Source organism: Diadema antillarum, unplaced genomic scaffold, assembly GCF_040938485.1.
Source record: "Diadema antillarum isolate AM-2024a unplaced genomic scaffold, OU_Dant_1.0 scf00000067, whole genome shotgun sequence".
Taxonomy (NCBI): Eukaryota; Metazoa; Echinodermata; class Echinoidea; order Diadematoida; family Diadematidae; genus Diadema; species Diadema antillarum.
In genome coordinates this window covers 737501-763840 of record NW_027270956.1, presented here as the reverse complement: position 1 = coordinate 763840, position 26340 = coordinate 737501, and the positions used below count along the sequence as shown (strand labels likewise).

The following is a 26340-nucleotide window of genomic DNA, read 5'->3' as shown; positions in this document are numbered from 1 at the left end:
TGTGATTGGACTTATGACTGACTTCAAGATGGAAGGCAAAGCTACCAGCAGAATTATCTTGTTCTGTTGGAAGGATCAAAGATTAACAGTAGAGAAGCCCCACAGCACTAATTCCTTTTTGATTTGGGGTGGGTGGGGGGGGGGGGGGGGGGAGGGGGAGGGATGGCAAAGGGGAAGGAAAAATTAAATCTAAAAAAGAGAGCAGTCCATGAAGTAACAGCATGTATTAATTTCCTCTCTCTAAAGAGAGGAGATAGTGTGATAACGGAGTCAGAGCACAAAGAAGAGCACAGACATTGGGGAGAAAAGCTTCCTGTTTTCAAGGGGGGTGGATTGGGAATCGCGTTATTGCTCAAAAAAAAAAAAAAAAAAGGACCCGAGAAAAGACAGAAGGTCACCATGCGTCAGTTTTCCTCTCTAGTAAAGACCCCAGCGATCATGCAGCAATGAGTGTAGCCCCTTCGAGGAAGTTTCGGCATCAAAAGGGAAAAGATTCGCATGAGATCACGGTTTGGAGTTGATTTCCACAAACTGGAAGTTGCCAGTGGCACCGTTTTAACCCTAACCAGGCCGGGCTTTTTTGGGTGTTCTGTGGCCGGGGAGGGGTTGATTCAAACCCCCCCCCCCCCCCCCCCCCCGAGATCTCGGCCGTCGATCGCGCAATCGCCATGAAATTTGGCATGTGCATTACCTGTGGCGTAATCTACCAAGCTATACATAAAGAAATGGAAATTTTCGTCATAATAATTAATTATGCAAATATATGCATAAAATCATACATTTTGCTCTAAATCAGAAATTAAAGCTCTTAGAATCCTAATTTTTGGTGAAAACATTCTTTGTAGCATTCCTATTCTAAACAATTTACTTGAGAAAAAAATTTGGTATCAAAATCAATTTCTTATGTATTTTCTTGTTTTATGAATTTCTTATGTATTTCTTTGTTTTTTCGACCTTTTGTTTTATCATTTTTTTTCTGCAAAATTTATGACAGAACCTATTTCGAGCATAATTATGCTAAAATTAATTAGTTTCAGCTTAAAAAAGTGAAAATAATCATATCTTTATGAATAAGAAGAGAAAACTCCATTTGCATAGACTTTATACACAAAATCACGTTTTTGAGCCATTTTCGGTCTGACAGGCATATATAAAATGTTATGCAGCGTCGTAACGGTATGCGCGATTTTCGCGAAAATGGCGTCAAAAGATGCGCTAGACTTGAAAGCAAAAAGTCAGCGAACGGTGCGGTCAAAAAATTTCGCGCGGCGGAGTAGTCGCGAAAAAAGGGGGGGTTGATTCAACCCCCCCCCCCCGGCCTTTTTAGGGTTAAAGTTAACCATGACGATACTAAATTTTCCTTCCTTCTGTTACTTGTGTATATGGAACACAAGGCACTGTCAATCAGATCCATGATTTGTGAGATTTTTTGCATAAAAAATAGAGAGAAAAGAGGGAACTACGTACAGGAGTGTGTACACCATATATTTAGCAAGTCTCGCTTTTTGTGACTCAGGATGTCCAGACAGTTTGCGAGTGGTTGAATTAGCGATCGTGGAGTAAAGTAATATAATGAATGAAGAGCTGTATGCGTGCATGTCACATTCATATCAGGATCAGAGTAAATATTTCATATGTTCAATTGTAGTTGGAGTAATAGCAGTAGTAGTAGTAGAGAAGCAGTAGCAGTAGTAATAGTATAAATAGTAGTAGTAGTATCAGCAGCAGTCGTAAGTAGTAGAATTATGAAATAAATTAATGTCCTACAAGAGCCTTAAAGAGATTTTGAAGTTGAAATTATTAAGTGTAACAGAATGCTTTCCAGCACTTTGGACATCCCAATATTCTTGTCTAAATTCGATCAACATGTAGGATAAAGCACACACAAGTAGCCTGGTTTTATTCCTGTTATTCCTGCTTTTTCATTTTTCATTTCTCTCGCAAGTGTGACAAGAAACAAAGTCGGGTAGACAAACTCAAGTCGACCGGTAACCACGTCAGTTTGCAGGAGAAGAAAGCCATCTACAGCAGTCATGAGACCAGCCTGAAAGCATGGAGGAAGCGAAAGAGGATGGTCAGTACTGAAACGGGGGGGGTGGAGGGGGGGGGGGGGGAATCCATGTTTCCACAAATTAAGCTTAGCACACTAAGATGTTAACTTTGGCACCACATCTCATCAAAATTCAATGTGGGGTTATACAATGTAATCCTCCTGATTATAAATGAAACACAACTTATGAGTAAAAATACCATCTTTTTTTTTCTTACCAACCTTCTCTTATTGTATGTCAGGCACTAACCTTATACACCCCAAGCAAGATGTCTTTAACATTAAAAAAAAAAAAAAAAAAAGATGAGGAAGGCACAGAAAACTTACATATACTGTGGATGGATGTTTATTTTTGACTGCCTGGCTCAAACTCCACAAAAAGTAGGCCCGCATGAGAAGTGGATACACTCACTGATTTGAGGCATCATCACATGAGGGCAGTATTTCAGTCCTCGCCCATATTTTCTTTCCTCATGGCGGAAGGTAATCAATTAAATTAATTCAATTCAATAATGGTTTTATTTCGATCACATTGCAGTCAGAGACTGAATTGCACGATGTTACAAAAGTATAACACATACACAATATAGATAAAATAATGATAAAATTACAAAGAGCATTTCCGTTATGAACACATCATATTATATTCAGTCGGATATGGACTCGAGAGGAAGTGAGGAAGGGAAGAAAGACAGACAGACTGATAGGGATTATGGAGGCAGAAATGAGGGTGGGAGAAAAAGAGAAAGCGGGAGTCCGCGTAAGAAAAAAAACATAAACATCATCAGTTAGGATACATAAGTTCAATCATTTGTATGTAACTGTTCATTACTTCAAAATGCTGGAGCATTAAAAATTAGACAAAGTTCGTAAGACGGCTGCCTGTCAGGCGCGCGCCCTCTACATGTAACAGAATAGACAGCAGTTTACCTGACTATGTTTGGTTTGAAAAGCAAAGTAAACAAAGAAGCAAGTATTCTGGCTTTCTTATAAACACTGAGAAACAATTTGTCGTCTGAGACTGGGTGAGAATTTCCCCATTCCGCAAGTGAGCCTTTCATGTGAACAAGACTTTTACTTCAATTATACAATGCACATCAGGGCCCTATTTTATAAAAAGTTGATGATAGCAACTCTTTCTGAAATGGCAGTTGTCATTGTAATGACAAGAATGCAGCTTCCTGATTGCTATGGGAAGTTGCCATTCCAGCAAGAGTTGCTATCCTTACATCTTATATGAAATGGGGCCCAGGATTTGCTACAGCCAATACTTCCCAAAGTAGGGCTAATGATCTACATGTAACAGATAAATTGGTGTCATCTTTCAGTATTTAATAGCGTTTTCCAGGCTCGAGTGAATTTGAAGTCTCAAAATCAGGTTAGAGCTGACGAATTAAATAATTCTTATCTTTTCTGGTTCCCTTTCTTTTTCTGCAGGCCATGGATATTCTTGATGCAATACTGGAGGGCTACCCAAAAACCAAAAAGGAATTATTTGTGAGTAGAATATGATTTTGTTGACCCAGAGCTTATTAGAAAATTGATCCCAAATTGCTCAAATTGAAAATCAGCAGATATTCTGTGTTTCTGTCGTTTCCTTTCAAGGGGAATTCACCCCAAATAAACAGTCAACTCCACAGAGGATGACTGTGTAGACGTCGGATATTTGGCTACGTCAATGAAAATAAAAAGTCCCAATTTGCATTTATTTCATAACCTCACATGTGTATTCCTCTGTACGTGCAGAAGTCACACATCGCATTAGTTGACACTTTTTCTTCTGTCTTGTCAAGATCGACTTTAAGTTGAGTGTATACTGTAAAACCAGAAATGTTTGTGCGCATGAAATTTTTACGGATTTTGCGATTCATGAAAGTAAAATTCACACAAAAGTTTTTACAACACGTTGCATTGAATGCCAATGGCAACTCCAGAAACTTTTGTGCTGTGAAATAAGCTGTCGGCTCCAATTTGTGAAAGTTACGTGGTGCAAATATTTCTGGTTTTACAGTGTATGCAAATGTATGTGGATTCAATGAATGCAGAAGTATTAGAACATATCGGTGAAGTTTGAGGAAAATCTGTCAATCCTTTCAAAAATGACAGATTTTTATGGGAAGTTTTAGTCAAATCTGTGTGCTATATGTTCCAATGCCTACCAATTCTTGTGCTCACTCGCGTAAACTGTGCCTAAATCCTCTCTCCACTTTGATCCTTCCAGGAGGACATTGGAGTGGAGACAGACGAGGACTGTAATGTGACGATCCCGCGGTAATGAACTGTAGAGGGCGCTCTTTGACACACTGCTCCCCAGTGACATGGCACCACCCCAAGTTGTGACCTGTGTTACCATGCCACGAGTTCCCAAGTTGTGGCTCTCAATGGAGAGGTTTCGGGGGAGAGGGATTTTTCTCGACAAACTTTTGGACAGTCTTAGCGCCAATATTTACTGCTATTTTTTGTTGTTATTGCAGTCCTGATGTAATGTGTGCCAACTTGTCACAAGATAATCTCAAATCAGTTTTAAGTGGGAATGTGCTGGATCCAATGCAACTCTTAAGTGTGACACTCGTAAGCACTGGGTTACATGTACTTCTCGCTCGAGAGCTCAGACGTATACACAGCATGATAATCTCATGTTTAATGATTTTTATTGGTCATATACTGCTGGCTTTACTTTCCTGAGCAAGAAAGAGAATACCATAAGTAACATCTGGAAGACATTGCAAATACTGTGCTTAATGCCATCATTCAAGTTGAAGACTGATCAAAATAACACATGAATTGTGTTTCACCTTGATGAATTTAGAGGAAAGATGTAGACTGTATGGTGTTTCCATTGTGCATGGAGGGTCCTGATATGAGCAAGGCCTGTAGTACCGGTTGCTGATTGTATTCATGTGAGTAGGGGAACCGTTGCAGTAAATCTTCTTCTGTAATATGGTCAAGGCGAGAAGTGCTACCCTGTGAATGGGGCCCCATGTTCTGCCATTGATTTGTTAAGCTGAATGAGAAAGGAGCATTTCCAGCAAATCTGCCCAAAATTTGCCACTATCAAGACAAAACATCCACCTTTGGCCCTTTCCTTATTAACCTGTTGAGGAAGGGCTGCAACACACATTTCCCATAGACACTTGCCCTAGTATACTCGGGACTCGTCCTCAATGGGTTAAAAAGAAAGAGCAATGTCTTAAATACCAGTTGTTCCTCACCACATTGATTAATTACCTCATTGTGACATCATCAGCATGGGGCTTGATGATGTAGCATACTCATTTTTTTGTTGTTAAAAAAGCCATAAAACAATATTCTTCTCTTGTCTGGAGAAATTATCTAGTATTTGGAAAATGGGTGAAAATTTGATTTCCTGAACCTGTCTCGTAAAGACTCAGGAAGACACAGTCCTTTTTCAGGATAAACATGAAATTAGCAACTTTTCAGACTCCTGACACACAGGAAGTGTGCTGAACACATGAAGTCATGTTTTTGTGATCATGACAGCTATTTTTGGGTAAACCTCAGGATGTCGGACTATGTCACCGCTGCTCAACATTGTAATTAGCACGTCACTGGGTTCACCCTCTCCCCGATGGTTTCATTCAGAGTAAAATTTTCCAATGATGCTATTAAACTTCTCTGTAACAGTTGATTGGTGTCAGACTACATACAATGTTAGTAACTCCGCGCAAGATTGGCATTATCTGTTATCTATAACCTTTATGCTCATTTAATAATGGGTGTTTGACATATTTTCTTCTGTCAATGTTTTTTGTCAAGAAATGTGATCTCTATGTTGTTGTTCATAGAACTATCAAATGATCCTAAACATTGGTGCATACATGACTTTAAAGATTAAAGCTGAAATTATTCACAAAATCATTGCCATCTGAGCCAACAGTGTAAAAGAACTTCAATAACACATGTTACTCTACTTGCACAAATATTCAGAAAAAGAAGCAAATGCATTTAATACAATGTAATTTTGTTCATTTTCATCTTATTTTACCAACTACTATTTTCACTCTTTCTGAATTGTTCAAAACATGAGAAAGATGAAATAGGTGTAGAAAGGATCAAGAATTCAACCCTGCTGTGCGACCTTTGAAGAATGCATGTACATGTACCACATGCAAAGAGATTTTCAGAAGAAAAAATAAGGAAGTAAAACACATTTCCAAGGCCTTCCTTTTTCTCTATGTTGTATCAATTCACAAATGATTCTTTTGCTAATTATTTCTCAATAATGATCCATATGCTTATGTAATAACAACATAAAGACTGCTCATAGGTTTAAGTGGTATATGACTTTATGCTTATGTTTTTCTTCATTTTCAATGCACATGATTTAAATGAGGTAGTATCAGAGGTCCAAGGGACCTCGTCATGATGGGGTTTTACTGTACTTCACGACACACTTCCGTAGTGAAAATTCAAGTTACCATGGTAATGAATTGTCTCATGGCACCGCATTGCTTGTCATCCTATTTAGTCTCCCTGGGAAATGTATGTTTGTATGTATAGCTGTACATTGAATAAAAGCCTATTGAGTGCACATGATTCCAGTTGGACATTATGTACACTGTACACTGTATTTGTACACTGTATTACTTGGCTATAAATTTATGGGTGTCTTTTAGATGTATTTGCATAGTACATTTGAACCACATATGGTTAAATGGGAAAAAATGAATACATCTGTACAGCAGGTATATATGTGTGTGTGTATATATATATATATATATATATATATAATGGTATTATTATCCGCATGTTGGAAAAAGAGCATGAAGACGATGAAGACAAACAAGTTGACATAATGCATTAGAATCCAACTTCATTTATTTGTAAACCAAATTTTCGACCCTTTACCCTGAGGAAGATCCGTGCAAGGGTCGAAAATTTGGTTTACAAATAAATGAAGTTGGATTCTAATGCATTATGTCAACTTGTTTGTCTTCATCGTCTTCATGCTCTTATTCCAACACGCGGATAATGATACCATTTTATATATATATATATATATATATATATATATATATATATATATATATATACATATATATATGAACATACAGCTGTACACTGTACATACAAAAATGATTGAAACAACATAACATAAAATTTTATCAGGGCTCAACACTAATACTTTTCTCTGGTGGCTTGTTAGGGCCACTATCATCTTTGAATTTGACATTTTTGTGGCCCAAAAAAGAAATGCGTTGTCCCGCAATAAAAGGAAACATAACATTTCATTTTGAATTTAACCGCCCAATCAGGCTACCAAAAGAACAAGACCTCGTATCTGAAATTTTGATGAAATCACTTTTTTGGGATTAATGGTCAGATAATCACTTAAGTAATGTCCTGTCAAAATCCTAGCTGTCTCACCCCCAAAATGACGCCACCACGACATGTCAGAGGAAAGGCTCTCCCATTTGATACAGTTCTTTGGCTGCCATGTTTGTTTTACTCTCCTTAACATTTGACATTTTGTAGATACGAGGTCTTGTCGCCCCAGCGACGATGTAAACCTTTTTGGAAATTTAGTGGCCTAACGTCAATTTTTAGTGGCCCCAGGTCACCGCTGTTGAGCCATGTATAATATATATATAGAGAGAGATAGAGGTACATATCACACACACCCGCCACCTTCGACTTTACCCTTCTCCTTGTAAAGACATCAGAGAGAGATGCAGAAAGTCACAACATTATATCAGAAATTTGAATTGCACCGTAATCTTTAATATTCGAAATGCGGCCCTCCGTCTCCTTCGACCGATGAGCTAAACATGACATTCAAAAATCTGACATGGTGATATTTCATAGACATAGACAAAAAGAAAAAATTAGAATAATCCATAATTATCATCATACATTTTCTCTAAACACAAATCTGTTTTGTTTATGTGTATGTGTGTGTGTGTGTGTGTTCCATATTGTATTGGTGTTGTACATACATACACAGAGATGAGAGTGTGTCTGTACAGAATCTATACAGTCTTCTTTTCAAAAAGGTGTAACATGTACATCATACTTCAGAATAGTTCAAGCATTATACAGCGTGCAAACATGACCCAACAGTATTATAGCATTCTACTTCATCTCGTCACTTGTCAAGAATGACTCTTCATTTCATTCTTCACATCACATCCCATTTCTCCTTGTTTTTAGTGATCAATGTAGCACTGTCATTGTTCATTATGGAAAATCTTTCAATATATGACCATAGAGGGCAGTAGAGCCTCTTTTCTCTTTTAATAGTCCACATGGCACTCTAGTGGAAACTGTGATGTCATAACTATAGAATGTATCTCAGTTTACACCTCTATTTTTCTGAAGACAACAAAACATTTTCATTCACACGCACAACTATATCTTGCAAAAAAGTGTACATACAAAAACATTTACATCTTGGCTGGCTTTTGCCTAGTAGTATGGGATTTACAATCACTTTTTTTTTAGCTTTTTCTCTTTGCATATGGTGACACAAAATTTCTTTAGAAAAACATACTGAGATATATATATACATATATATCATTTACAAGTGCACATATTGTGCTTGAGTTTGATATGTTAAAACAAGCAAACTGTGCACACATCATACAGTAACTGCTAGACACACCTACACAAAACAAAAAATACATATAGTGGAGCGGCATAGCCGAACAATTGTGCATTTTGTGATAAAAGCACCAAATTTCGTACACAGGTTGACAATCACGTTCAGATTAAATTTAGATATTGGGCCATCGTAAATAGCGCCCTCAATGTCCATGGCAGCTATTTTTCAAAATGCCTGCCATAAATGCCATGTTTTCGTAAAATTTGCTAATTTTAGGAGAGAAAAGTCAATACGATTTTGGTTACAAATGGGAAATTACATTAAAAATAAATCTAGATATCGGGCCATTGGAAATAGCGCCCTCAACGGCCATGGCAGCCATTTTTCAAAATGGCCGCCATAAATGTCATTTTTTTTTCAAAATATTTGCTAACTTCAGAAGAGAAAACCAGTAAGATTTTGCAAACAAGTGGAAAATTACACTCAAAATGAATTTGAATATTTGGCCATTGTTAATTGCGCCCTCAACGTCCATGACAGCCATTTTTCAAAATGGTTGTCTAATGTGCCACTTCTGTGATGATTTTGCAAATTTCAAAGGGAAAAGTCAATAAGATTTTGCCCATAAAATTAATGTTAATTACATTCAAAATAAATCTAGATATTAGGTCATCGGAAATTGCGCCCTCAACGGCCAGGGTAGCCATTTTTTTCAAAATGGCCGCCATAAATGCCATTTTTTGTTAAAAGATGCAAATTTCAGAAGGGAAAGCCAGTTTCTTTTTTCTTTTTTGCAAACAAGCGGGAAATTACATCCAAAATAAATCCAGATATTAGGCAATTGAAAATTGTGCTATCAATGGCTATGGCAGCCATTTTTAAAAAAATGAAATTTAAGTGCCACTCATATCAATTCAAAAGGGAAAAGTCAATGAAATTTTGGTTATAAATGGGAAATAACATCTAAAATAAATCTCGATATTGGGCCATCGGAAATTGCACCCTCAACGGTCATGACAGCCATTTTTCAAAATGGCTGCCATAAATGCTATATTTTCGGAAAGATTTACTAAAATCAGAAGGGAAAGCCAACGAGATTTTGCAAACAGGTGGGAAATTACATTTAAAAGTAAACTTATTGGGCCATTGCAAATTGCCCCCTCAATGGCCATTCCAGCCATTTTTCAAAATGGCCACCATAAATGTCTTCGTTTCGTAAAGTGTTGCAGACGTCAATCAGAATTTCCACAAAGGTGGAAAATTACATTCAAACTGAATTTGAAAGTAGGCCATCCAAAAGTGCACCCTCAACAGCCTTAGCAGCCAAGTTTCAAAACAGCTGCCATGGATGCCCCCCCCCCTTTTTTTTGGCAAAAAATTGCTGATGTCAAAAGGAAAAGTCAATAAGACTTTGCAAACAAGTTGAAAATTATGCTCAAAAATAAATCTAAGTATAAGGTCTTCTTAGAAGGCGCCCTCAAGGGCCATGCTGACCGCCATGGATGTCTGCTTCTTTTTTTGAAAGATTCGCTAAATTTCAGAGAGAAAATCAATGAAACTTGTACATATGTTGAAAATCATATTCAAAAGAAAATAATACATTGGGTCATTGCAAATGGCACCATCAACGACCATGGCAGCCATTTTCCAAATGGCCACTATAGATGCTATTTATTTCTTGAAAATATAATATCAGAAGAAGACAGTACAATTTCTTGTGCAAATTGACAAAAGACATTCAAATAAATTCAAGTTTGAATTTGAATTTGAATTTGAAATGAAGATATTGAGCCACCATTTAAACATAGTCCCCAAAGGCTATGGCAGCTCTTTGTCAAAATGGCTTCCACACACTCCTTTTTTTTTATTTTCTTATTCCAGAAGGAGAAAGCAATAGAATACTGCTAAACGGCCATTATATCTAATGCAATCTGGTGTTCAAAGAAATTTAAATTTAAAAAAAGGCTTTATTGATGGGTTAGTTCTAAATTCATGTTTTCAGTTTAGTTCTAATTGCAGTATTTCTCGTGTGATGGCTAACAGTATGGATATCAAAGGTATGTCTTTTAATGAAAGCATAGCAAGTAAATTAACTTTTTTCGTAAAATGAAAAGCCATTTTTTCGTATCTGTCTTAAGAATATTTAGGAAGTTACATTTTAGAATAGATGCACATCATATAGTCCCATATATTCAATGATATGGTGTTACTGTCAAAGTTAATACATGGCGCCATTATCCCTGGATATTCATATTACTCTTTTTTCATGTTTGCCACCTAAAATATGCATTCAACATTGGTGAGATATAATCGTTAAGCATTTGCCTTGTTCATTTTAGTTGTTCCTCAAATGATTTCTTTAATACCATATTTCAGATTGTATAATGTCTCTGTGAGTATTTTACTGTCTTCTCCTTCTGAAGTTAAGCTAATTTTCAAGACAAAAAAAAGAAGAGTGTATTGTAGCCATTTTGACAAATAGCTGAAATAGCCATTGAGAACACAGCTTATGATGGCTGAATGTCTAAACTTCTTAGTACGTAATTGTCAACTTGCGCAAAAAATGTTTGTTATTGTCTTCTTCCGGCATCAGGACATCTTCATAAAAGAAAAAGAAATATTGCATTTATGGCGACCATTTGTGACTGTGCATCACAAAGCGAACAAAAGTCACACACACTGATTTTGTGCAAGGACTGAAAATAGGTGAAATGGGTCAACCGAGCCGATCTTGACTTTTTCATATTTTCTGAAAGAGGAAGTGTGTCTTTAGAGTCCCCTTTTCATTTCTTAAAAACCTTGAACACACTCTTCACTTTCAACTCCTATAACTTTTGAAAGGATGATGCTACTGCTTTGAAAGTTGGCATTAATTAAGGTCAGAATGTGTTAATAAGGCATGCTCAATTTTAGTTTAATCTGATAATCCCTTCATTGTTGTTACTCCAGTGGTTTACATCCTGTTTTTTTGTCCCATTCATCATTCAGCCAGCATGGCTTGGTAAAGATTAAGCGCTTGAATAGACACTGTACTTCAGAGCCTCTTTTCTCAGTCCATTTGATTTGAGTTATACATCATTTTAAAGCTTAAAGTCTGCTCTTTCAGAATATGCTCTTAACTAAAATTTCATGTCTGGCGACTTTCTGTTTGTTTTGTGATGGAGGGTCACATTTTGAAAAAAAATGGCTGCCATGAACATTGGGGGCGCAATTTGCGATGGCCCAATATCTAAATTTATTTTAGATGGTATATCCCACTCGTTTGCAAAATCTTATTGATTTTCCCTTCTGGAATTTGTAAAATTTTACGAAAACTAGCATTTATGGCGGCCATTTTACAAAATGGCTGCCATGGCCGTTAAGGGCGTAATTTGCGATGGCCCAATATCTAAATTTATTTTGAATGCTATTTCCGACACGTTTTCAAAATCTTATTGATTATCCCCTCTGAAATTTGTAAATTTTTACGAAAAATGGCATTTATGGCAGCCATTTTGAAAAAATGGCTGCTATGGCCATTGAGGGCGCTATTTACGATGGCCCAATATCTGAATTTATTTTGAATGTTATTTTTCACTCGTTTGCAAAATCTTACTGATTTTCCCTTCTGTAATTTTTGATTTTTTGCGAAAAATGGCATTTATGGCGGCCATTTTGAAAAATGGCTGCCATGGCCGTTGAGGGCGCAATTTGCGGTGGCCCAATATCTAGATTTATTTTGAATGTTATTTCCAACTCATTTGCAAAATCTTATTGATTTTTCCCTTCTGAAATTTGTAAATTGTTACGAAAAATGGCATTTATGGCGGCCATTTTGAAAAATGGCTGCCATAGCCGTTGAGGGCGCTATTTGCGATGGCCCAATATCTGAATTTATTTCAAATGTAATTGTCAACATGTGTGTGAAATTTGGTGCTTTTATCATAAAATGCACAATTCCTCTAATTTTTCAAGCTATGCCGCTCCACTAATATACATGTATGAGAGTGAACAACACATTGTGGAAAGTGACAAACAAAACTGGATGACTGACTTTGTGTACGAGAGCATACAAGCACATCGGTACTGTCTTTACCCATTCTCAATGTCATGATTACAGTTTGAAATTACAATGCTCTTTAATTTGATGTACACACTATGGGAGAAAGAGTCAACTTTTTAATCATATAATCAGATTACCTCCCCCCTCCCCCCCCCCCACTACGTAGCAATGAATTCCACCTTTAAACATCAAACAAAAAACCCAAAATAACAACCAAAAAAAAAAAAGAATGAATAAACTACACATCATTTTTTCCCAACTATTTTCCCTATCATCGAAAACAAAAAATTTACTCTGTTTTGTCTATGGTGATGTAATGACACTATCATTTGACCTAACATTATTACTGTATACGCCATATATTTTGCAAGTCTAAATTTTCGCGAATCCGGACTTCCCGACAATTTCGCGAGTGGTTAAATTCGCGATCGTGGAGTCTTGTTCTGAACGGAGAAATGTATACGCGTACGTCACATTCAGATCAGCATTAGAGTCAATATTTTTGCGTGTTTTTAACTTGACTCGCGAAATTTGCGAAAATGAAAATCTCGCAAAATATTTGGCGTATACAGTAAGTGAACAGACACTACACAGATGAAATACACGAAACGCCATCACCATGAAATCCAAAATGACACAATCTTGTGTAATACTGCGTGAGGAGATAATTCTGTACACACCCATTTCAGTATGCTATGAACGTGCAATTGGAGGCAGACACACTAGGATCTAAATTCACAAAGGTAGTTTCTATTAAACCCACTGTTTAAATTGAATCCATGGACTGAAATAAGTGTGAAATGGGCATTCCCTCCTATGTTCATTGGATGTTTTTTGGCATACACAACGTGTCATGCATAATTTGCATACTGTAAAAGAAGGAATGTTCGCATGCATTTTAATTTCGCAAATTTCGCGAGTGCCAAAATTCGCGAAATTAAAATGTACGCGAAAGTTCTTGCCTACACAATATGCATTGGATGCCACTGGCAATTTGCAAAAATTTTATGCTGCAAGAAAGCCCGTCAGCTCCAATTCGCGAAATCTTCATGCCACGAATATATCGTGTTTTTCAGTAATCCATGGACGAAATTTAAACCACCATTGTGAATTCCCATCCCAGGGGTTTGGTGCTGCTCCCAATCTACGTTAGCTCCTCTAGGGATAAACGAGGCTAAGCACACACGAAACGTGTCATGTCAGCACTGAGATCAAGAATCGCGTCACACTGTAAGCCACAAAATCAAAGCATATATGACAATAAAATGTGAAAGAGCCTCTTTGGCCTATACCCTGTTTTGTTGTTGTTTCATTCTGCCATTATTTTTTCTTCCACAAACATCACTCTGCCCAACAAAATCTTCCCATATCATCATGTACACTGTACCACTTCATTCAGCTGACCAAAGAAAAACAATAATTATCAATAAATAAATGAATAAATAAATAATAAATTTTGAAAAAAGAATTGATGAATAAAAGATGATAAAATATCTGGGATCACTTTCTACATTCCATATCAGAAAGAGAGAGAAAAAAACCCCCGGAAATTCTGTGATTCTCTCCATTTTTTTTTTTTTTTTTTGCTTTGATACCACCATAGGATTATGAATGATCTATGTAATGCTACATGAGGTACCCCTACTTAGTCACTATCTGTCCATGCTGCACTTAACCTCAATGTGAACTCCACCTGAGCACATCCTAATGCAATATTTGTGTCTCAGAATCATGTACATGATAACTGTACATTCAAGTAGATTAGCATTGTAATCGAAAACCCTTCCATCAATACTTATACTTTAAATACAGAAGACTGTATGACAAGTTGTGCCAAAAAATTGTTTCTTTTCCTTATGAAAATTCACTATTGAAGACATTCATACAAAATGGATGGATAGGAGAACATTTTCATTCCATTTTCATCACGCCGATGAATGAGATGAAATCAACACCATTGTGACACCCTGGTATTCTACTTGCCAGAAATATACACAGTTTTATAAAGCATTACAATATTGACAGAATATTCTAGTTGTATGGCAAGACATCGAGTGAGGAATACACAGAAATAAGCGCAGGAAAAGATTAACTTGTAAACATACCACGGTTCGAGGGACAGGGGCTTTGACGAACATTTGAGGGAAACAATCCTTCTCTCTACATGTACCTCCACCACAAATTCCATTTCAAAATTTTGTATATCTTGCCTTCTCGTTTGTGAAATGGCATCCCCTGTCAAGCCTGTTTTCCATTCATGGGATCACTCTTCCTATGTAAATAATCAACCCTCTAAAAAAAAAAAAAAAAAAACCCAAATCACACTTTTTTCACCTCTTGGCCCTGTCAAACCTATAGCCCATGACCGCTGCAGACCAGTCTAGTGCTATGTAATTCTTTTTTTTTTTTTTGGTCACCCTGTTTCACTTGCCTAAACATAGTTTTAGCAGCACCAGGTTTAAAAAAAAAAGAAAGAAAAAAAAATCCTAAGAAAGCCCATGCTTTGTTTGCGACTTGTACAACAGACAAATCAAATGTGACTTGTACAACAGACAAATCAAATATGACTCAAATTACATGATTGTACTTTTAGTGTTCTGTTTTGTTATACTTTTTCTCCCACTGTATGGAAGGCAATAAAACATATGGTTTTTCCTCTGCATTAAAAAACAAATTATCATACACATCAGGATATTTTGTTGGGCCATTCCATTATCATTACTAATCAATGAATTTAATATTCATGTTTTTAGTTTGACTCTCTCCTCAAGAAAAAAAAAAGGAGGGCAGATCTATTTGCCAGTCCATGGCATGTTCTCATTCATCAAACAGAAAATGCAAAATAAATTAAAAGACAAAAAACTTATTACTCATCATGTCCACTTCAGTTTAGATGACAGTTGTCCTTTGGAAATTTCTATACATTGCCTATAAGCAGTGCATAACTTGGAATGAACATTACCAACATAAAATAAAACTCAAGAACAAAACTAAACATATCTGTACCAGGCGTGCCTACATCGCACACCTATGCACATTTGAAACTTACAGCTGCTCTTGAGAGACAAATTGGCCAAAAGTGAAGCACTAAAGCATAAAAGTATCAATATGTTCTCTCTTTTGTTTTATTGACATACACTCTGTGCATGAGTAGCATTTCCCCATCTAAATGTATTTCAGGTCCTATTGCCCACTTTTAAAACATGTTTCATCCTATTAAAGTACCTTGCAGTTAAGTCACTTGCACAAGCCCAAGGAAAAATTCTCTGGTGTTACATGTACCACAGAAATCCTTACATGTACACAATCTTAAAAACTCACAGATGTGAATCCTTTTTGACAGCCACAAGCTGTTTTTGTTTTTGTTATTTTTCCCCGTATATACTCCTCGGCTTGGCCCTATTCATACAATAAAGAAATTAGAAGGTAATGTCCAGGAGCAATGCGATGCAGAGGACCACTCAAGCAGCATGCTTTGTTCCTTGTTAACCTCGGTGAATGTTTTCAGTCTACAGTACAATGCCAAAGAGGACAGGCTGCTTCAGTATTGATCAGTGTCGGGGGTGGGGGGGGGGGGGGGGGATTTCACAGATTAAAGTCCTTTTGCTTTGGAGAACATTTATTGCAACAGTATTAATCAACTGAAATAAAAGCGGTTGAAGTATATGAAATTCCCATTGTTAATACGGACAAGCATAAGTCACAGAGGCAAGTTTTTCTCTCATCGCTACGATATCAACGATAACACTCTTTGTGATTACAACAGAGAGATGGTTTTGCAAACCATACCCACATTAAGGTGGTAAACAGGGACACACAAGGACAACACACTTGATTGTCTACTGCAGAGACCCTAATCAAAGACCCTACACTACATAAGATGATCAACTCTCCTGATTTTACATGGCGGATAGTGAAACGGAAGTGGCTGCCGCCCGCTAGCGTTGAGCGGGTATAGATCGAACAAGCATTAGCCTTTTGCAAAGGCAGCTCGCAATAATTTGTAGACGTGCACAGTCACAGCAAGTGTAGCGACCTGCGAGCGGAGCTGAGGGAGCTGTGTGCGAGTCTACTGCTCACTGTGACCAGGGTGGCAAGACAAAAACTCGCTGTGCACAGTCTTTTGGAAATCGAAATAATGATAAACCTGCTGATGGTTTGGTGTAGCTATTGATGCAGTTAAATGCAACTGCACCAATTTTTAGATTTACTCATGATTCTTTACAGAAAATTCCTTCTTTCTTGTCTTAGCCTGTCTTGGTCCTACACAAACATTTCGGGAAAGTACAGCTCACCTGGAAACTTTACCCGCTCAACGCTAGTTGGCGCACTCCTTAAAAATCCCACAATTCCAAGCGGCAGCGTTTCACTTTTCGACTGAGAGTTGACCATCTTATACGTAGTGTATAGGATCTTTGCCCTAATCCACTTCTTTCAACAGAGCCTGACACCACAGGGAGGCCAAAGGGTAGCGACGAGAGGAAGGGGCAAACAAGACAGCACATTTTGGTCCATCGTCTCAGATCTTGCCCTTTCTCCTTCCACATACAACAGAGTTGCCTTCCACATACAACAGAGTTGCCTTCAACATACAACAAAGTTGCCCAGAACAATAAAGACACTCTCATATTTGACACAAAGTGATAAACCCTGACGACACAAGAATGCCCTCCATCGCTTTGACTCCAAGAGGTGCCTGCTCATTTTTAATACATCATAACAAATTAAACTATGCAACGTCAAACTTAGACAAATCTACTACAAGCAAAGGACGAAAATGGGTCAAAGTGATATATAGTGTACATGATTTTCAAGTGTATGGTTACATCAAAAGATAACAAATAGGGTATGCTCTCATATACACACATTGATGCGCAAACAGTAAATTACGTTTACGTGGCTGGAACGCATACATTGCTAGAGAAATTCTCATCAGATTTTATGTGGGCGTACTACAGGTTTTCCTTTTCCCCACGTAGGCTGATGCTGAAGTGATGTTATCGGATGGAAGGAGACATTTAGTCATGCAATGTTTGTTACATGAACTGAGGTATCAGGTTTGGAAACAAACTGACATCATTTCACTGAAAGATGCTTCTAATCCTGGCTGAAATGTGTTTAAGTCCTTTGAGATGCAAGCTTTCCTGGTACACATCAAATGGTAATACTCTCATGATTTTACAGGTAGACATCTGAAGTCAAGATTACGGTCCTGTCACCATCCACACACCCTATTAAGCTGACACGGCTTGTGGTGGAAACTGTCAAGTACGTATCAATCTCCAGTAACCTGAACATACAAATGTATACTACAGGGATATGGTTGACACAGCTGTCCGCATCTTTTAAAAGAAAATTGATGAAAGTCGTGCTTCACACAGTGCCTGACTTTTTGTACGAGTTATAATTTGCCTTTCACCCTCTCTCTGGAAATGCAAACCCTTTATGCATCTGCTACGGTACAACCTTGTACGATAACATCAAGATTACGTACAATGCAAACATCTGCCACAGGGAAATCTACGGGAAACTATGTCCTCTGACTGACTTGACTTGGTCCAGTTTTTCTCTACCAGGGCTACAGCACCGCTCAATGTGATCGACTCAAGAACCAGTGCATATGAGTTTCGCATGTCCTTCTGATTGCGAGTAGTCTACCCCAAGGATCATTCGATTCTATCCATCCGAAGTATGCGGCAGGACGACATGGTGGTAACACACAATGTCTAGTCGCAGAAACTTCCATAATCAATGTCCAGTAGCAACAACCTGCTCTACAAAGCCTTCAACAAATATATCATCGCTGGGGTGACAAGACCTTGCATCTACAAAATGTCAAATGTTCAGGAGAGTAAAAAAACATGTCAGCCAAAGTACTATAACAAATGGGACTGCCTTTCCTTTGACATGCCATGGTAGCTTCATTTTTGGGGGTAAGACAGCAAGGATTTGGACAGGACATCACTTTAAGTGATTATCTGACCATTAGTCCAAAAAAGTCATTTTCACCAAAATTTGAGATACAAGGTCTTGTCACCCCGCCGACAATATATACCATTTTCAACCCCCCCCCCCCCCACCCCTTCCAGTTAAGAAAAGAAGAAGAAAAAAATAGAAGACAAAGGAAATGTACATGTATGGTCAGGCTTATCATTGAAAAGCTGATTACTGATATTTAACACTGGCTGGCAACTGGCAAAGTATAAACTGGCGTTCATCCACCCATATTGCAACCATATTCATGCACTCTTTGAAACACCAGCTAGCTTTAGCTTTACATCATGGTATTTTTTTTCCCGCTGCATGCTTTGCTAGTCTGATGTTGTTATTTTCCTGTTGTTGAGTTTTTCTGTTGCTTTTTGTCCCCAATTCTTAAAAAAAAAAATGTCTGGTAACTGTTATGGATGCATGATTTAAACTGCAGCAATGGGTTATGCTAGCAGATACATGTATTAACAGTACAGTGTATGTGATGAAACGAAGACTAAGGAGTTACTGGGCACAGAAAATTCTACACAAAATGCAATTTCTCACTATATCTGATTTCTTTTTTAATCATTTCTTCGTCTCATAGTTGTGCTGAAACATCTTAGCACTTGTATGTGCATCAGTCCCCTAAATTTACGTTCCTCTACTTTTAAGTTAACTCGTACAATTTCTAGCTATCTTTGCAGATCTGAATGGGGCAGAGCAGAGTGCTATCTCACATCTGATCCCTTCCCTACACTAGCCTTGACTTCAGTCCATGGCGGCACTCTCATTCACCGACCCTCTTCGCACTAAAAATTTGAACTGGAAGGACACGCAGCTGTCAATCACTGTCCAATATGACGACACATTCAGTATAGCACCACAACAGCATCAGTACATATCTTTACAAGGTTAAGTATGCGTTATCAAATACATTTTGAAGGGTGCCACATCTCATATATTATTCACCACATCATCACATACATATGTATGGATAAACATTCATACATACATACGTACGTGTTGATACGTATACATATGTAAATATATAATACAATTTTGTACAAAATGACACATGTGAATGGCGTAAGTTACTGCTATACAAACAAAGCCTTTCCCAAGATATTTTAAACCTATCGCAGATTTTCAACAGTGTACAAAGTGCATAACTCGATGGAAAAAAAAGTTATGCTTACACAAATCTGCAAGCTAATGGAGTTGATATTTTTCATTTTCAGAAAAAGAATGTTAACGACAAGCTAAGATATCTCTTCTACGCATATGACACACTGACATGCGCTGGGCTATCGCAGAGCAGAACAAGTATAGTTGCATACATGCGGGTATTTGGTTCATTTTTCAGACAGGAAAACACAGAAAAAGGATGGAATTATCAGCTTTGTATATTAATGCCTACGACTCCCTGCATTCCGATAATACACACGGATTGTTTCGCCACGGGTTTCGCCTGTAATGATGAAGGGGCAGATCATCTAGTGTACATTCCTGAATAGCCCTGTGCACTGTAGAGTTGCAACTAATTGCGAGTTTGTTCACATTCACACCCGAGCACCACCAATACCGCACTCGATACTGGGCAAAAGTCGATTTCTTAAGGTACCTTGAACCGTTTCAAATGAGTCTTGGGTCTTATATAAAAATTTTAATCATACGAAGGGCAATCCAAACTGGCACTTTTTTTTTGTTTGTTTTAAATCATTCACATGGAGGTGATTCAGATGGGGATCAGGCCATTTTGGCCTCGTTATGAACATCCCCATCCACTGAAAGCAACTTGGAGACATTACACAGAGTCTACCAAAAGGTTGATATTTCACATATGTATGTTGTGAGATTTAGTACTGATGCCCTACCATATGCTGTGTGTATTTGCAGCATGTAGGGGAATTTCATGCCAAATGGAAAGTAATTGACTTCCAAAACTGATCTGAAGGGAAAAATCGGTGACCATGACAACAACAACAACAACAACAACAATTACAGCAGATTTCGGGACATTTGAGCAGTATGAATTGAACTAGTGACCAGTATTTGGAAGAGGCTCCCAAAGCCATCGAAACAGCCTCGACTTCAGGGCTGCAGTATAGATAGAGTACAGGCTGTGATTGGCATCAACCTTTACAATCAATTGCAACTGTACAATGTACATTACAACAAAATTTTACCTGTCACTAATCATCACTGGAGTGTCACTGGAATATTTAGAAAATCGATCAAGTCTTCAAGCACAATCATTCTTTTTAATCATTATTTGGTGACAGTTAGACCGCTGGTAAAGAAGTAAGGACTACAATGCTGCAATAATACTGTATACGCCATATGTTCAGTGTGTAGTTTTTGCGAATCGGGATTTTCCAAACTTTCCCAAGTTGTTAAATTCGCGATCACGGAATGCAGTAATGAATGGAGAAAAGTGTCTGTGCATGTCACATCCACGTTGAGATCAGCGATAATGATATCACCTGTTTTAAATTTGTGAATAGCTTTCAATTCGTGAAATTCACAAAAATAAATCACCCGCGACATATACGGCATACACAATATTCAGTCTATGTCCTAAAAGAGGGGACGTGCTATAAGCAAGATTAGTCCCTTTGTGCACATGCCTCCCAAGCAAATCTGGTCAAATTCTAACTTGAAAATCAAACCAGGATGATGCATGTGACAAGTACTCTGAAAAGAAGTCTAGGTTAAGTTTCAATGGCGTAATCACCACAGGCTACCCAAAAACTAAATAAATAAATAGACGAAAAGAAAAAGAGAAATGCTCATAAGGGCATTAGATGGTGATTTCTGTTTAGTAAAATGTGGCTCTGTTGTCACAGTCATGAAAAAAGAAATAGAAGTAGAAACATTGTACTCTGGAATATTTTGCTTAGGGCCCCTGGAAGACGCCGTAAGAATTCAGAGAGAGGAAAAAAAAACATGATACCGCAGGAAGGTAGGCAGGAGGTATCAACGTTTCACTGTCAAACTAGGAGGCGAGAACAACACTTTTTACGCATGGTGCTCCGACACCACGTGACGGACGATGGAAGGGGCTTTCGAGAGAGCGGTCGCTGCCGCGTAAACGCACGACCATCTGTGACGATATGCTCTGCAAACGAACTCCCGGAAGTGCTGCGAGAGGAGTTCTGAGCATGCCTACCACACGACAATTATACACCCATACTTCACCGGGGGAGCACGTGAATGCAACTCAAAACGTGAACATAGCTGACAAAAGTTTTTCTCTATACACAGGGGATAACATCCTATGACACATACAAAAATAGCCACAAACTTAAACATACAAAAGAAATGAAGAAACAGAGAAAGGGGAGGTGGAACGGCAAGGTCAAATGTCACCCCCATCGTTCTTCTGTTGCACACTGTACGAGCGCTCCCCGCCTCAGCATTACATTCTTTCCTCAAAGGAGTTTTTAAAGAATAACACATATCATATTATGTAAACCTGGATGTGAACGCAACTCCTTGCAAAGGGAGACATTCATGCTCTCTCCCTCTCTATCTTTCTCTCTCTCTCTCTCGCTCTCTCTCTCTTTCTCACTTGCTCCCCTTCCCTCTCTTGCGCTCTGTATACAACGGATATGAAAGCTCCTGACTGTGTTTACATCCATCCAAAAGTTCCCTCCTGACAGGTGCAGCACTGTTCATTCCATGACCTTTGAGATGAAGTCTAGGAATCTTCTGGCGTACTGCTCGGGTTTGACGGAAGAGATTTCGGCACCGGCCTGTCGGCAAGCAGATAACGGAATTTTTGTAGATATTAAAGAAGAATGCACAGAAAATCAGAAGCAATTCAAGTTGGTAGTAGACTTCATTACATTTTCACAGTAGAACAAATGGACATTACTGTTCCTAAAAATAATCGGTACAAAGGACCTTAAAGCAATAAAATGTACATTTCACATTACAGTGGACTCCTGTTATAACGAAGTCCTCGGGACCAGCAGTTTTTTTGTTTTTTTTTTAATATCAAAATTTTGTTATAACCGAACAAATAAACAATATAAATACATAGAGTGGATAACATTGCAGCCAAAATTTTTACTTCATTATAACCAGAATTTCGTTATAATCGTGTTCGTTATAACGGGAATGCATTGTAATCATCATACAGTGTAGGTTGTAATACAGTATAAACAGACACAAACTTCACATCAACTGTATATAAGCATATCTGAAGAAGAGATCAGCATGGATGAAAGTAGTGCAAAGGACTTTCCTTCACAAAAACTCCGTATGGCAAGTGACAGCAGCAACAATGAGGCATCATCTCAGAGCTATCCCCATCCAAGTAAAACAGATAAAATCCTAAATATCAGGTTCATACAAAATGGTCAAGTCTGCACAATGTTTACAAGAGTCCATTCTGAACTATCATAGTGCTACAGATAAAGGGGACTAAGACAAAGGAAAGCTAGTATATTTCAGCTATGAAATAATTCTTGCGTAATTCTAATATACGTTACAGTCTGAAGGCAATTCTCCATGAAATAAATCTCACAATGCATATGTTGATTCCATATGTTAAATGAAAAGATGTTGCAGTATTTTCATCAGCGGTGTCCAAAAATTATGCTGAGCCATGGCGTGATAGGGCAGCACTGCTGACAAGAGACAGGTTTACAAGACTCTCATGGTTTCTTACCCCATGTTTGACGGTCTTTGCAGCTTGGGCAGCCTTCTTCTTGGCACCCCAGTGAGTCAGGATGTCGATTAGTGCCATGAAGTAGATCATCTTTCTGGGACACCCTGTATGTCAGACAGAGATGTTATGGTTAGCATTGCATTATATCAGTAATAGCACGAAGAAGTTGGAATCATCTGTTTGGGGCAGCCTGTACAAAAAGAGACATCATAAAAGCATGGTGCCAAATGTTTAATGACAGCACGAAGTAATGTAGCTAATCTTTTTGGAACACTGTGTATATAATAGGACATACTCCTAATATATTAACCCTAACCAGGCCGGGCTTTTTGGCCTGTTCTGTTGCTGGAGGAGGGTCGATTCACCCCCCCCCCCCCCAAGATCTCAGCCGTCGATCGCGCAATCGCCCTGAAAATTGGCACATGCATTACTTGTCGCGTAATCTAGCCACCATGTCATTAACTATTACAGACCATAATTTCTTAGACACCCTGCAGCAAAACTACAGGAAGGATGAGAGTAGACACAAATCCTACCAAAACTCTCTGTATAATATAATTTTATACTGCTGTTAAACACAATGAAAAAGAAAAAGGAAGGAAAAAAAAAAACCAACGATTACTAAAGGCTTCTCTACAAGGATAAGTTTCTAAACTTAAAATAATATAATCAGGCAAGAACACGCAATCTTTGTGACGGTAGCGTACAAAATCATGTTACTTCCTCCTTGCGAAATGAAAACTATCGTCTTCACTCTGATTTCAAGTACCACCTAACACTTCCTTTTCCTCAGAAGAGTGATACTGCTCGTTCCTGTACGTTCCCACACATACATTTACAGGATAAGCATATCAATTCATGTGCTACTGGTAACTTAAAACTGTTTGATTTGAATACCAGTTGCACATATGCATTCAAATGAAAACGTACTGCACAACAGGAAAATATGAGGCCAGAAAGGGAGAGAAATGTAACAACATATGGATGCTACAGTCATGCAAATTTTTACAAGATCCTCAATTGGTTCATTTGTGCTGTTCAGTTTCCATCACAAGGAATGTGGGGACGGACCTGTTTGTTTGTTTGTTTTTTCGATATTTGAGTGTTGCATGGGTTGGATGAACTCACTGTCGTAGCCTTTGACGGCATAGACGTCGGTGCTGGGGTCGTATTCCTCGATCATGACGTGCCTTGTCCGGGGCGTGATGCCGGGGCTGTCAGGCGGGGTCAGGCACTCGCCGCTCCCGGAGTCCTCACCGGCCTCCTCGTCGACGACGGCGTCGCCGTTCTCCTGGCTAGCCGTCTCCTCCTGCTGCCGGTCCTGCTCATATTTCTCCTTGTCGTGGATCCCCACCAGGAGACTGTAGTCCATGATCTTCAACTCTGACAGAAACTGAGAATGTGGGTGGAGGTAGGGGAAGGGTCAAAGGTTATAAAAAAAGGCTTCATTTCCTGTTCTGACCATTATCATACACACTAGATAAAGCGAGCTATACATTGCCACAAGCACGACATTGAAGCCACCGGAAGTAGCTAAACTTACTCCCATTCATTGCGAATGGACATACTGTATACCCGTGGAAATTGGGTACCTAATCACTGTAGTGTGCCAATGACACACATCCACACATACGCAAGTTGAATATAACATGCGAGTGAATGCAGCACTTTGTTCTGGGGGAGTGCTTTTAGACACTGTTGTTGGTTTCATGATGAGGGTGTTTTTGATGTCCAGTAATTTTATACTGAAGGTTCGGACAAGACTAGTGTCTTCACATTCTAACATAGACTCAGCCTGCCACAAAGATCTCCTACTTCTTCCGCCCCATCCCAGTCTTAACCCGTTGAAGACTAGTCCCGAGTATACTCGGGCAGGTGTCTATGGGAAATGCGTGTTATATGTAGCAAAATCAGCCCGTCCTCAACGGGTTTTAAGGTTTAAAGGGATGGTAGAGTACTGGTGGAGATGAAAATTGGGCTTTAACTTTTTTGTGAGATACCAAGAAAACACTTATGAAATAGTACAGAGCATACCATTTTAAGAGGATTTCAAAGTTTATTTGATGAAAATCGGGTTTGGAATAGCTGAAACATCCAAAAAACAAAGTAAAACAAAACAATAGTAATAAAATGTGGGTCCCACACTTTTTAGGATCACTCTACGTGTACTTTGGATATCTCGGCCATTTCAAAATCAATTTTCATCAAATAAACGTTGAAATCCTCATGGAATTACATTCTCTTTCATATTTCATAAAAGGTTTCTCATTATCTCACCAAAAAAATGTTAGAAACCTGAAATTAAGTCTCAACCAAAACTATACGATTCCTTTAAGGTGTGGTTCCCATCAGGCAGTGTTGTCCACCATTTCTCTCTACCCTGGATGCATTCCATCCCTCCCTTCACGTCCACCCTTTATACCCCTCCTTCAGGTTATTAAGCCCCCTTCTCAGACCATCACAAAACTAACCTCTCATTATCAGCAGAGTTTCCTCTTAAGCAGAGCAATCATTGACCCACAACAAAACTGGCCTTTGAATATACACAACAAATATTATGTTACATCTAGGCCCTTGATAAGAAAGTGAAGAGAACAAGAGTACTAGTATATAAACCAGAGTTTATAAGTGATACATCCTTTCATCATCAACAGAAAAGAGCCATAATAAGCATTAAACAAGTTATCACTTTCTACAGACTACACGTTGTAGCAAATTTTCCAGTTCTTACTTGTCAAGTGGAAGGGGGCAAACAATAAGAATATTCACAAAAAATCAGTGTTTCCAATTAGATCTGCACAAATAAGTGTTTCCCAGTAAATCTACAAAAAATCAGTCATGCTATGAGAGATAATGATGCTTTGTAATATAATATTTGTAATATAAGCAAACAAGTTAAATATCTATGCGCTGGCTGTTTCTGTATCACTGCCTAGGTGTATTAAACAAGATACATCTGTGATGATCCACTTCAGTCAAATTTCTCTGGCAAACTTTTGGGACATTCTCTCGGAGAACATTTGTTCAGTTCTGAGTCTGCT

General features: G+C 38.3%; 2 protein-coding genes across 2 annotated transcripts in view; one reads left to right on the top strand and one right to left on the bottom strand.

The window, feature by feature from the left end:
* The window catches only part of LOC139716594 (homologous-pairing protein 2 homolog), a 64651-nt gene extending 60326 nt beyond the window's left edge, over nucleotides 1-4325 (top strand). The window contains exons 6-8 of the mRNA XM_071628122.1: nucleotides 1946-2074; nucleotides 3488-3547; nucleotides 4272-4325. Of these exons, the coding sequence (XP_071484223.1) occupies nucleotides 1946-2074; nucleotides 3488-3547; nucleotides 4272-4325 (243 nt within the window). The remainder of the gene's footprint in view (nucleotides 1-1945; nucleotides 2075-3487; nucleotides 3548-4271) is intronic.
* Nucleotides 4326-21925: 17600 nt separating this feature from the next.
* LOC139716585 (phosphatidylinositol 5-phosphate 4-kinase type-2 alpha-like) overlaps nucleotides 21926-26340 on the bottom strand; it is a 56863-nt gene continuing 52448 nt past the window's right edge. The window contains exons 7-9 of the mRNA XM_071628112.1: nucleotides 24428-24692; nucleotides 23300-23403; nucleotides 21926-22379 (exon numbers count right to left, since the gene is read on the bottom strand). Coding sequence (XP_071484213.1) covers nucleotides 22299-22379; nucleotides 23300-23403; nucleotides 24428-24692 — 450 coding nt within the window. The 3' untranslated portion in view covers nucleotides 21926-22298. The remainder of the gene's footprint in view (nucleotides 22380-23299; nucleotides 23404-24427; nucleotides 24693-26340) is intronic.